This window comes from Trachemys scripta, chromosome 22 (assembly GCF_013100865.1).
Source record: "Trachemys scripta elegans isolate TJP31775 chromosome 22, CAS_Tse_1.0, whole genome shotgun sequence".
Taxonomy (NCBI): Eukaryota; Metazoa; Chordata; order Testudines; family Emydidae; genus Trachemys; species Trachemys scripta.
Window position 1 is genome coordinate 5,970,089 of NC_048319.1, and position 12,902 is coordinate 5,982,990.

Consider the following 12,902-nt stretch of genomic DNA (forward strand, 5'->3'; position numbering starts at 1 on the left):
GCTCAGTCTGGTCGGCTTCTCTGTGCTAGACGCAGCCTCAGGCCCTGGAGTTTCCAGCTGCAAAACGCCAGCCCAGAGCCCCCCGAGCTCGCCAGGCTGGACTGCGGAGGAGAGAGAGCGGCCGGCGGGGAGAGCCCAGAGACCTCCCGGGCTGATGTCGCCGTGCTCAGCCTCCGCACTGCAGACCGTCTCAGCGCTGCCTGGGCGGCAGAGCCATTACTCAATCCCATCCCCTCTGCCGCTCGGAGCCGGGCGCTGGCGCTGCCTTCGCACCCAGCCTCCCCTCGCCCACAGACAGCGAGAGACGCCAGGGAGCCGCAGGCAGTTCATGGCCCATCGCGGTCCTGGGGCAGCTCTGGGAGCAGCGGGTGACGGGCCCTGCTCCCGTGCCACAGACAGCGCTCCCAACACGGCCAACAGCGCCTGCAACGCGGTCAGGAAACTAACTGACACATGCCGGCAACTGGTACACACCCCGCCACACACACAGAGCCTACCACTACACATGCCAGCAATAGTACACAGACCACACATACCGGCAACCGGTACACACACCTCACACAAAGGCTACTGTTACGCACACCACCAACAGTACACAAACCACACACATCGGCAACTGGTACACACACACACACACACACACACACACACACAGAGGCTACCGCTACGCACACCAGCAACAGTACACACCGGTAACCGGTACACACACCACACAAAGGCAATTGATATACACTCCACCACACACACACACACAGGCTACCACTATGCACACCAGCAAACAGTACACACACCACACACAAAGGTAATCGGTACATACAATCACAAAGGCAACTGGTACGCACATCACACACACACAGGCAACTGATACACCACACACGCACACTGGCAACTGGCACACAACAACCAGCACAGACACCGGCAACTGGGTACACACACCACACACAGAGGCAACCGCTACACACACCGCACATGCAGGCAGAGGGACATCCCAGGTCACCCGCACAGCCCCGGGTGTACATAACACCCCCATGCCCCATGCAGCGTAGTTGAGGGTAAGGGAATTTTCCTACTTCTCATGTGGGGACTTCGGGGTTTAATGCAGTTTACCCACTTCTTTTTTTACCGCTACACCCATCTACACAGTTACACGCCCAACCCTCACCTGCCCCATAGCACGTTCCTTAGCGCTTCGCGTGTCCTTAAGTGCCTTGGAGGTAAGAAAACACAACAATGAATCCTCCCAGCCGTCCTTGTGAGACAGCCTGTTTTACAAAAGGGGAAACTGAGGCGGGGGCGGGAAGGGATTTGCTCAAAGTCGAGTCAGTGGCAGTGGTGCTCCGGGCTCCAGTTCACTAGTCCACACTGTCTCTGCGCACGAGGGTGTGAATATGCACACACAAACGCCCGTGCCTAGACACACGCACTGATGTCCAGTCACATTTCTAGGCATACAAATGGACAGCGCACACTTATCAGACACACAATCCCGGAGGCACTCACGTCTCCCCGTGTGCGCACACAGCACACTGAATCCACACACACGCCGCAGACACCTGTGTATTAGACTGACACTTCTCTGGGACAGGGACTGGCTTTTGGTTCTGTCTGTACAGCGCCTAGCGCAACGGAGTCTTGATCCATGACCTGGGCTGCGGGATGCGATCCCCTCCCAGGGCTGACCCAGGGCTGCCCTCCATTGGAAGGACCGGCCTGCCCAATTCAAAGGGAGCCTCAAAAGACACCACCCCCAAAAACACACACACACAGTTGCAACATACGCCTCAGGTAACCACGTCCCAACTCCCTCCCGCTCCGGACACAAATACGGATCCACACAGGCGGGTGCCTGTGGGCTTAGCCTCCGGCTCAGCTGGCGAGCACAACAAAGGGTTTGTCAGCTGGGCGACGCTCAGTCCGGGGTGGGGAAGTGGGGGTGACGATACACACCCTAACCGACCCCCGTCACCAGCCTCTCCAGCTGGGGAGGAGCTGGCTATGCAGGCTGGCACCAAGGGGAAAGGGGACTGGCACAGAGGGGGCGGGGAGCTAAATCCAGGGGAGGGTTTGTGGGGTGAGACCCTGGCTCAGTGGCCAGGCTGGCACCCTTCAAAGACTGGTGTCCCCAACCATGCCATCTCTGGGGTGCAGGAGGAGATGCAGGGGTAATACATGGGTGGGGTGGGAGGGGCTTAACAATAATCCAGGCTGGCCACAAGCTGAATGAAGGCGGGAGTGTGGACTAGCGGTTAGTGCAGGAGACTGGCAGGCAGGATCCCTGGGTTCAATTCCCAGCTCTGACCACGTCTTCCTTGGATGACCTCGAGCAAGTCATTCAGTGCATGTGCCTCGGTGTCCCCAGCTCTGGGATCCCAGGAGACTTAGTTTAGGGTTGTAAAGCACTCTGAGCCAGCGAGACAATACGTTAGACGCGATCCCATTATTACTAGGATGACAGGAAAATCCAGGCCAGGCCTGTTGTACTAGGGGCAGCCAGTCATTTCACCATGGCCTGTGTGAGATGAGTTTGCCAGGTCTCATCCATTCCTAGCGGGCAGGGGCCCCTACCAGCAAAACCCAGTGCACGTCTGGGAGCAAGAACCTGCTTTCAGAGGGGCCGATGGCACAGGACTCTTTGGCGGGAGTTCTAAGCAACCAGCACCTTTGGCTACTGAGCCATAACCCGCCCCGTCTTAGCCATCTCCTCGAGCTGTGGGGCCTGATCTCATCCATCTCAGCCCTTTGGACTCTGGGCCAGAGCACCAGAAGAAGCTGCCTGTGCTCTGATGGAGGACGGGAACGCAGCCCAGCCGGCCTCAGGGGCAGGCAGGTGCCCAAAGGCCAACGGGCCGAGAGACGCCCCTTACCTCTTCCCACTGGTGGATGTAGCGGATGAGCCGGGAAAGGCGCAGCAGACGTAACAGACTGAGGATCTTGGTGAAGCGGACGATGCGGAGGGCCCGGGCCGTTTTGTACACCTCCGAGTCGATGCCCTTCTCCACGATGAGAAAAATATAATCCACGGGGATGGAGGAGACAAAATCCACCACGAACCAGGTCTTCAGGTACTTCTTCTTAATCCTCTCCGGGTCCAGGATGATATCCGTGTTGTCCTCGATGATTATCCCTGTGCGGAAGTTCAGCACCAGGTCCATGAGGAAGAACGTGTCAGAGACCACATTGAAGACGATCCAGGGGGCCGTGGTCTCCTCCTTAAAGAAGGTGATGCCCACCGGGATGATGATGAGGTTGCCCACCATGAAGAGAAGCATCGTGAAGTCCCAGTAGAACCTGGAGAGGCAGAGCAGATGGAGACATCACCGACAAGCCCTCCGCATTCCCTCTTGGTTTACTGTGCTCCCGCCCCTGCCCACCCTCACAACGCCCCCCTGCAGGCGGGACCCTCCTGGAAGCTGGGGTGGGAAATAGAGCTCCGTGTGGGGCTCCGAGCAGCGCAGGGTGGAGTCACCCCGTAACGGGTCGATTTGCCAGCTCTACCCCGGAGGGGCGGTGTGGCAGCAGCATTTAGGTACAATGGGCAACATGCCATGTGGCGCCTTGATGCCAGATAATCCCTTGTCCCACTTCCCTCTCCTCCCCATCCCTGCCTCATACCTGCTGCCGGGAAAAGCTTCCCCGTGTGTCCGGTCCCTCCTCCCCCAAACCCAGCTCTCTGGAACCTGCCCCCCGTTCTCCTCCCTTCCTTCACCCTCCTCCTAGTGGGGCTCTGTGCTTGTCTGGAGTAGGGCCTGACTGCAAACACGTGCAGTCCAATGGCTGGATGAGGTCACCCATGGTGGGGGTGTCTGCAGGGCCCCACGCTCTGCGGGGCAGGGGATTTTCTAACGCTAGGTCTGTGCACGTTCAAGGTGCCGGATCAGCATCGGGCTGGATGATAAAACGGGAGCTAAGGAGACGAAACAGCAGGAAATGTAGCGAGCTCCATCAGCCTGAAGGATCTGCAACCCCCCATCACTTGGGACAAACAACCAGGCTGGGGGAGGCACTGCAGGGACAAGGGGCACGGACCCCAATTCAGCAACCCGGGGCCTACTGGCCACCCAACTGCCTGAGCTTCTCACGGCTCCCTCGTCCTTCCTGGTCATGCCGGGAAGGCAGCGCTGGAGCTGGGAACAGAACCCAGGAGTCCTGACTCCCCGTCTCCTGCTCTAACCCCTTGAGAGCGCTTCCCTTCCGAGAACAAGCCGGATCGGTGTCCTCTGACCCGGAGCCATTCAGGGCCCAGAGGTGGAAATCTGTCCTGGGAAGGGACAGAGCACTGACCCCAGGAACCCCGTCTCCCCAGAGGCTCCACGTGGAAGGGGGGAAGTGGCGGGGAGGGGGAAGGGAGCCTCTCTCTCTCTCTCTCAGGGATTGCCTCCAGAGAGAGGCTGGGTTTGAATCACGTACAACTGCAGCTTAAGCCCGTGCTTCCTGCAACCTCCGTTAGACGGAGGGAGGGGGGGTGGATTAAGGTTTGGGGGTCTACTCTCGCCTCCCCAATGTGTTTTCCACCCGGCCCCAACTCCCCGGGCCCTTCCCCACCCCTTCAGGGCCAGCAACGACCTTTCCCAAGTGCCTGCAAGGTCGAAGCAGAGCCCCACGGCCCCATCCTAACATCAGCATGCTGCTCCCGTCTCCTCGTTAACATGGTGCTCACCCTCTCCGGGAACACACCAACCCCTTGCAGCAGAGCAGTCATGTGTCCACGCGGGTGTGTGTGTGTGTGGGGGGGACACACGGAGAGAACGCTGCGGGTTTAACAGCCCGATGCTAAAGAAAAACACGTGCACCCCCTCCTCTCGCCGTAGCCAGGAACGCAACCAGTGCGCCCTTGCATCCCCCCGGGGTCCCTCTGTCTAACCTCCGGGTGTCTCTGAGCAATTGGCTGGGGCGGCTCATTCCCAGCCTCTCGTCCCCGTGCACCAGATACCCTGCTGGATAAGATAACGACACGGGGCCGGGATGCGGTTTTTGTAAGCACTGGGTGATGCCGCTGCTCCGAAGAGCCTCATTTTCTACATGGGTGGGTATTTCATCGCTTACTCTAATGATAGCAATTTATTCGTGCAGCTCCTGGGGGCACCTCGTCGCATAAAAGGTCTCAAAGCCGCAGGACCGAAGCAAAGGCAGGTGCAAGCCACAGAAAACCCAGAGAGGGGAAGCAGACAGATATACATGGTCACTCCTGGCTAAGGAGCTAGTATATATTTGGGAGGGGGGGAGGTTGGCTGTCCTCTCCCCCCTGCATTCTCTCCCCCATAAAGGCCGGCACATGAATAGAATTAAACCTGCATCTTTCAAAAGGAAACGCAGCTCTCCCTTTGCAGCCAGCCTCCTGACCTTTCTCCAGTGACAGCCTGCACCTGAGACGTTTCCATGGCAACAGCTAGTGATGTCACAGCTGCACAATTATGACTTCAGAGCACAGCACGGGGTGCGTCTCCAAGGTACCCTTCAATTATCCCCCGAGGATGCAGAGGGAACATTCGCAGCTGAGAGGAGAGAGAAGCAGTATGGTCTAGTGGCTTTGTATTGAGGGCCTGGGGTCTATTCCCAGCTCCGCCACAGCCTTCCTGTATGACCTTGAGCAAGTCACCTAATCGCTTTGTGTCTTAGGGTCCCCCTCTAGCCGGTCAAGGAGGCAGCAACGGGTGGCAAGAGAGCTCCACCGGGACCTCCTCAGGGAGCGGGTAGGTGGTGGGGATTCCACCTACCCAGACGTCACAGTAATCTGAGGGCCTCACCTGTATTAGTCAAGCTAGTCCTGTGACTCAAGTATTATCTCCATTCTACCAACAGAAACCTGAGGCAGAGAGAGGGAATCGAACCCAGGTCTCCCACGGTCCCCTGTCGCACCTTAACCACAAGACCACTCCCCTTCCCTTTCAAAGTCCCGGGGGGGGGCTTAGAGTTCAAGGAACGCTGGAGTAGGGGGAGACTGACAGAGGAGAAAGGCCCCCAAATCTATTAACAACCGCACAAGCCATCTTGCCCCAAATTCAACAAGCTAGATCCCAAAACACCCCTAAGACTCTCGAGGGTAGCTCTGCCCGACTCAGGGTCCCAGGGGCCCGGCCGAAGCAAAACTTTCTGTCCTTGCCTCCGCTACGGGGTCTGCCAATGTCAGTGTAACTTCCTTACCACTATTTCCTGAGAACTTGTCCCAGACGCTTAAGAGTTCTAAACTCCCTCAGCGCAGAAGCCTGCACTAATCCTTTTAAATGTTAACACTGGAATTTCAAGACTGCAGATGCAACAACAGGGCAAACAATCAGATCAACCCCATTCCTCCTACAAACACTACTTCTAGGATGTATTAGCAGGCGTGTCGTAAGCAAGACACGAGAAGTACTTCTTCCGCTCTACTCCTTGCTGATTAGGCCTCAACTGGAGTCTTGTGGCCCGTTCTGCGCGCCACATTTCAGGAAAGATGTGGACAAATTGGAGAAAGTCCAGAGAAGAGCAACAAAAATGATTAAAGGTCTAGAAAACATGATCTATGGGGGAAGATTGAAAAAAATTGGGTTTGTTTAGTCTGGAAAAGAGAAGACTCAGAGGGGACATGATAACCTTTTATGTACTTGAAAACTGTTATTGCAAGGAGAAGGGGGGGAAATTGTTCTTCTTAACCTCTGAGGATAGGACAAGAAGCAACAGGCTTAAATTGCAGCAAGGGCGGTTTAGGTTGGACATTAGGAAAAACTTCCTAACTGTCAGGGTGGTTAAGCACTGGAATAAATTGCCTAGGGAGGTTGTGGAATCTCCATCATTAGAGATATTTAAGAGCAGGTTGGACAAACACCTGTCAGGGATGGTCTAGATAATACTTAGCCCTGCCATGATGGTAGGGGACTGTATTAGATGACCTTTCGAGGTGCCTTCCAATCTTACGATTCTATGATACGATTCCTCCTAGGCTGAAATCTTGAGTTCATTCGAATTCAGCACCACGGACAGCTCACCGCGGTCAGCGATTCAGAGCAGAGAACATTTGTAAACTAATCCCCAGCAACAGAATGCCAGAGAAAACGAAACAGTGCAACCATCAAATATTTTTCCAGCCCAGCCTAGAATATGCTTCATTACCAGAGTGCAGAAAGCAGAAAATTTAGGGTGAGTAAACAAGCAACACATGACTCGTGTAATAGCAGGGAAGGAACCGGCATCCCCCCTACCATTAACCAATTCCACATTTAATTAGTCATGATGCTGCTTGAAGGTTAAGAGCCATCGGGATAAATAAGGATTTAAAGACACAAAGAGCAAGGCCCTGATTTCCACATTCTACACTGCCACCCACTGGCTTTGTGGGTGCTCAGCACCTTTTAGACCAGGCCCTAAGGCCAAAAGTGTCATACCGAGTTGTCTAAGGTTAGGCTCCTAAATCAAGATTGAGGCACCTAAGTATAAACAACCTGGTTTTCAGAAAAGCTGCACACCCACATATCCACCGGAAGTTCACGGGAGCAGTGGGCCACCACCACTTTTGAAAAAAGGAATCGGGCCACTTATTTAAGTGGGTTTGGGAGCCTAACGGTACAAACCAGGTTTGAAAAGTTTGGCCCAAGTGTTTAAGATCCAGTGAGACCTACATTATTGAACCCAATCTCAAATAGTCAAGTACGCAAGGATTCCAGCACAGCTGTGTGTGCCGTGGCCACCAAGGATTCCAACACAGCTGTGTGCGCCGTGGCCACCAAGGATTCCAACACAGCTGTGTGCGCCGTGGCCACCAAGGATTCCAACACAGCTGTGTGTGCCGTGGCCACCAAGGATTCCAACACAGCTGTGTGTGCCGTGACCACCAATGACCTGTATGGATCCTTTGGGGGACTGCTTTGCAGCATTCTTAGCAGGCATCCAAAAAGATTCCCAAACCCTTAAACCATGTCCCTGAAGCAGCAGTTGCTAGTTTATGTTCCTGATGAACAAACTACCAAGTCTGTCTCCCATTTATCAAATATGAGCACTTTGCATTAATGCCCTAGCAAGGAAGAATCACCAAAGATATCAGTAATAACCAGTTCATCAGAGCGGTCTCTCCGCTCGCAGAGAGAGGGCATCAGATAAATACGGAGCTAAGGTGTCATTTTAAAAAACCACCCCCAGAAACAACAGGCCAGACATCCCAGGGAAGCAATACAAATTCTGGTAAAACGACTAGAGCAGAAGCTGCATGCGTTGCAACATCAAAAGCCACCTGGGCAACTTGCCATGGGTCTAAAGGCTTCAGCTAAGTGGCACAAAAGTGTTTATCGAAAACACACACCTGCCATAACACTTGCTTTGACATATCCCTGCCTGGTAGCTCAGCAGCCATTGCTTCACCAGCAGGACCTCACCAGAAATAAAAACCTGCAGTTTGCCCGGGTTTATTTCCCATCTGCAGTTGCAGGGAAATGGAGCCTTTGAGTCAGATTACAGGACTCCCGGTCATTCCTTAGGCACGTTTTGATCCTCAGCCTGAACTCTGAGTTTCTCAGTCCCAAAGCAAATACACAGACACACACACACATTTGCAGCCGCAACGAACTGACTCATCCACAGTGCGTTGCTCTCGTTTTTAACGTTCCCGGGTCGTGTGCATGCTTCAGGGCTTAAACCAAGCTCTATCTACTAGAAATCAGGATGCATCCTAACGTGGGGACAGATTATTCCACATCTGTCTACTGTGGGGTTTCCTGCACCTTCCTCTGTAGCATCTGGCACTAGCCCCTGTCAGAAACAGGCTACAGGACTAGATGGACCTTGTGTCTGCCCAGTACGTTTGTTCCTATCAGCTGGAAGTAAAACTCTTTTATAACAACACTTTGTGCTATTCTAGTGACTTATATCCACAGATCTCAAAGCATTTCACAACCATGTTTTGGTGTATTACATCTCCTCACCCTTCTATGTCTCAATTTTACAGAGGGATAAACTGGGGCTTAGAGAAATTAAGCAATTTGCCCAAGGCCACTGCCGAACTGGGAAAAGAACCCATGAGTCCTGACTCTTAGTTATCTGTCCCATCTTAGCTTTAAAGTTTAGCTTCAACCGGGGATAAAAGCGCTAACCAGACATTTTTAAAAAGGCACCAGGAACAGGAAATAAATGGAATGGGTAACAGAAGACAGCTCATCACTGGGTGGGTCAATTCTGCATCGTATGTTTCAACATGTCATTTATAAGGTTTTTATCAGATTTGCAACTAGTGATACGAAACAGTCACCCTGTTGCCTCCTAGTAATTCAATATTTGTGTGAATAGGGACTTTAGCTCCTGCAGCATATCTCCCCCTTGCATTTTGCATGAATAATTATAGTGCTCTGCCTGTGATGAGATACATTCTGCAAATGGGTGCGATTATGAAGTGATGTCACATATGCAGATGGGCATGATTTTATCTTAAACTGAGAAAATGGATCTTGCAAGGAAAACATTGCTGGAAACACATTCCATTATCCTGATCAGATTTTGGTACGAGAAATATCATTTGGCATAAGCATTAACATGTAGAGTGGAAATCAAATAAAGCCAAATCCGTATGCACCTTGATATGATTTCTGAGATAAATTCTTCCCGGATTTTGCTCTCTGTGTGTATGTATTAAATCTGTGAATGTAACAGGATGGATTTGTTATGAATTCTTTTTATTCTGCACCTAAATGCCCCAGGTGATATCAGCAAATGAGTCCCTGTCCGCAAAGGGTTTATAGCCTAAATAAACAAAACAGTCAAAGGATGGGAGTGGGGGGAAAAACACAGAGAGGAAGTGACGTGCCCATGGTCGCACAGCAGGTTGGTGGCAGAACTGGGGACAGAACCCAGGGCTGTTGCCGTCTAGTTCTTTGTCCTCGCTGCTGCCTACCAGATGACCTTGTGATTGAAGCCCATCACAACGAATAACGCATGGATTTTGATTCCCAGTTCTAACACTGACTCACTGCGTAATCTTGGGCAAATCTCTTAGTCCCCAATTCCGCCAGGCGCTCTGAAAGAGCAGAGCCTGGTGCCCGGGCAAAACTCCACTGGCATCAGGAGTTTCTGTAACCAGCACATGGAGTTGCTGACACAGAACCTATTGCAGAATCGGGGACGTCAGTGTCTTGTCTGCCGTAAAACATGATAGAGGAGGAGGAGACGTTTCACAGGGGAGTAGCGACGCACAATGGACAGCGTTTGCAGAGCCCTGAATGAACGCGCCACAAAAGTGCAAGGCACTGTCTGTTCTCGTCTCAACACAATTTAAAAGAAAGGCTTTGAAATGGTCCCACTGTCTGTCTGCGAGAAGTAGCTCCTGGCCCTGGTAATTCCTAATTCTCTTAAACACAGCTCAAGCATTGCCACCCTGATCTCATTATGACAAGGTCAAGACAGACAATGGAGATGACACTACAATGTCAAGATGAAACAAACAGATGTCAATGCAAGTTACGCTCTAATACCATTTAAACGCACCACCCCAGATAACGTTAGAACAAAGCGACGACAAATGGAATGAAGAGGGGGCGGGGGAGAGACATTCGGGGCAGATTCTGACCTGAAACCACTGGGACTGAATTGATTTCTATGGAGCGGATCCTTCCTTTCTACGCTGGTGTGAATCACGCTCTTTATGCTAGCTGCTTATTCCGCATTAATGCTTCAGGACAAATGATGTGTGGTGGTAATTGACAGGGAGGGGAAAAGTAGAGCTGGCTACACCAGAGACTCATAGAAAAAGATTAACGACCCTACAGGTTGTTAGAATGGGATAGCTCAGTGGTTTGAGCATTCGCCAACTAAACCCAGGGTTGTGAGTTCAATCCTTGAGGGGGCCACTTAGGGATCTGGGGCAAAAATCAGTACTTGGTCCTGCCTAGTGAAGGCAGGGGGCTGGACTCTGTGACCTTTCAGGGTCCCTTCCAGCTCTATGAGATAGGAATATCTCCTTATATTATATATCAGGGAGCCTTGCCTCTGAGTATCTCGGTCATGTTTCAGCCCTACAGCATATATGGCCTTCCCTGAGAGGGACCCCACCATGGGGAGCGGGGGAAGGAGATCCACTGGATGGGACCTGCTGGAGAATTCCTGTAAGGAATCGCTGTCAGCGGACAGGAACTAGAGAAACACTACAGAACCATTGACACGCGCTCCCGCAAGCATGTAACCAGAGGTTACCTCCCCAGACAGCCTGTTCCTCCAATAAACACAGCCTGAGCCAATGGAGAGAGGGCACTGGGCTGGGAGTCAGGAGACCCCTCTTCTGACACTGATCTGCTGTGTGACCTCGGCCAAACCATTTCCCCCGGATTTGCCTCCCACCCCTTGTCTGGCCTGTCTTTGGGGCCAAGGACAATCTCTCACTGCATGTTTGTACAGCCCCTAGTACCACGGGGCCCTGATCTTGTAGGTGCTGTTTGGATACAGATAAGTAAGATCCCCCAAATTCCCCACACACCGCTTTGGAATTCAGTTCAATCCTCTATTGAAATGCCCATATAAAGGGACAGAAAGCAGCAGCAAAAGCCATCAAGGGAATAAAACAGCCCATTGGTTCAGGAAACAAGGTTAAGTGGCTACCACAACAGAGGGGCTGGAACTAACTGCAAGACTTTCTGTCCGCCGCATGGGTGCTCTGCATCTCCTACTCTCCAGCGGGGGAGACAGCCTGCATTGCTCCTTGCAAAACGCTGCCGGAGAGAGAGAGACGCAGGTAGAGCAGGAAGAAGGGAAGGAGGAAGAAAATGGTACCCAAGCGGGCTTGAGCACCCAGATGTCTGGTGACAGCTGCATCCTCTGCAGAGTCTCTTGCTTTGGAGAGTGTGGGTGATGGGCAATCTTTCAGCCCCCAATAATAACCACAAAACCCCCCAAAGCTGTACCAGATTTGATCAGATCATACGCCTCCCCCCAGCAGTTTGCATTTAGCTCTGCAAACACTGGGACCAGTCAGAGCTCTCCTGAGGGCTTGGCAGAGGAGGTTGGGGCGGCAGGGACGACAGACTACCGTGTGACACGCCAGATGGAAAGGACACAGACGCCGCTGCAGTAGCTTGCGTTCTGCTTGGTGAGTCCCAAGGGGCGCTAGTCCCATGGTGCCGGATGAAAATCTTGCTGGGAACCCTCAGCGCCGAGGACCTGGCTTCACCCACCTTGGAGAATTAAAGCTAGTAACACAATCTGGCCTCATTAAAACATCCTGTAGTGCAGGAGGGGAGAGAGACACACACAAAGCTGCTGCATCACTGATGTTTAAATAAGGGGAGAGACCAGAGCCGCGGCCGCTGTTATGCCCACCCCACCTTCCACCGGTCTGTTTACATGGCCAGCCCCGTGCTGGTGGCAGGGAGAAGCCGACTGCTGTGGAATATTAGACTGAGGGGAGGGGGGCACCACTGCCCACTGGGCTGGGCCATATTTTATTCCCGCTCCTTGCAGCTGCCTTCCCATTTCTGCCTTTCTGGGAGTGACCCCCGGACAAAGCCGGGTCTCTGAACACTGCTGGGTCACTGTGATGGCTTCCTGTTTGGTTACAGGCACCTTGGTGGGAGGGCTAAGGGGTTCAGAGGCCTCCTAGGTGGAGGAAACGCCCAGCCCTGGGGAAAGGCTAAGGGATGCCCTTGTCAAAGGCACCCAGCTTGGGTTCCTCACTCCCTGTCCCCAAGGGAAGCCGGAGGCCTGGTGCCTGCTCAGATGGGGCTGCTGCTTCAGCTGGGGATCAGGGCTCCCGCGCCCCCAGGGCCAGACGGGAGGGGAAGGTGTAAGACGGAACCTGGGCTCCTCTCAGCCCCTCCATTCTCCAGGGACAGCTCAAGGTGCCCTCTTGCCAAAGCATCGCCTGGCCTCCCAGTCAGCCCTGGCCTCTCCCCCTGGCGCTCAGCCTCCTCCCCACCCTGGAGGGGCTGATCAGTGGGATAGGGGTGGGGAGGGGGGGG

At 53.3% G+C, this 12,902-nt stretch overlaps 1 protein-coding gene across 1 annotated transcript in view; it reads right to left on the reverse strand.

The window, feature by feature from the left end:
• Positions 1-2,189: 2,189 nt before the first annotated feature.
• HCN2 (hyperpolarization activated cyclic nucleotide gated potassium and sodium channel 2) overlaps positions 2,190-12,902 on the reverse strand; it is a 21,312-nt gene continuing 10,599 nt past the window's right edge. Inside the window, exons 2-4 of the mRNA XM_034755573.1 lie at positions 4,862-4,931; positions 2,865-3,288; positions 2,190-2,216 (exon numbers count right to left, since the gene is read on the reverse strand). Coding sequence (XP_034611464.1) covers positions 2,190-2,216; positions 2,865-3,288; positions 4,862-4,931 — 521 coding nt within the window. The remainder of the gene's footprint in view (positions 2,217-2,864; positions 3,289-4,861; positions 4,932-12,902) is intronic.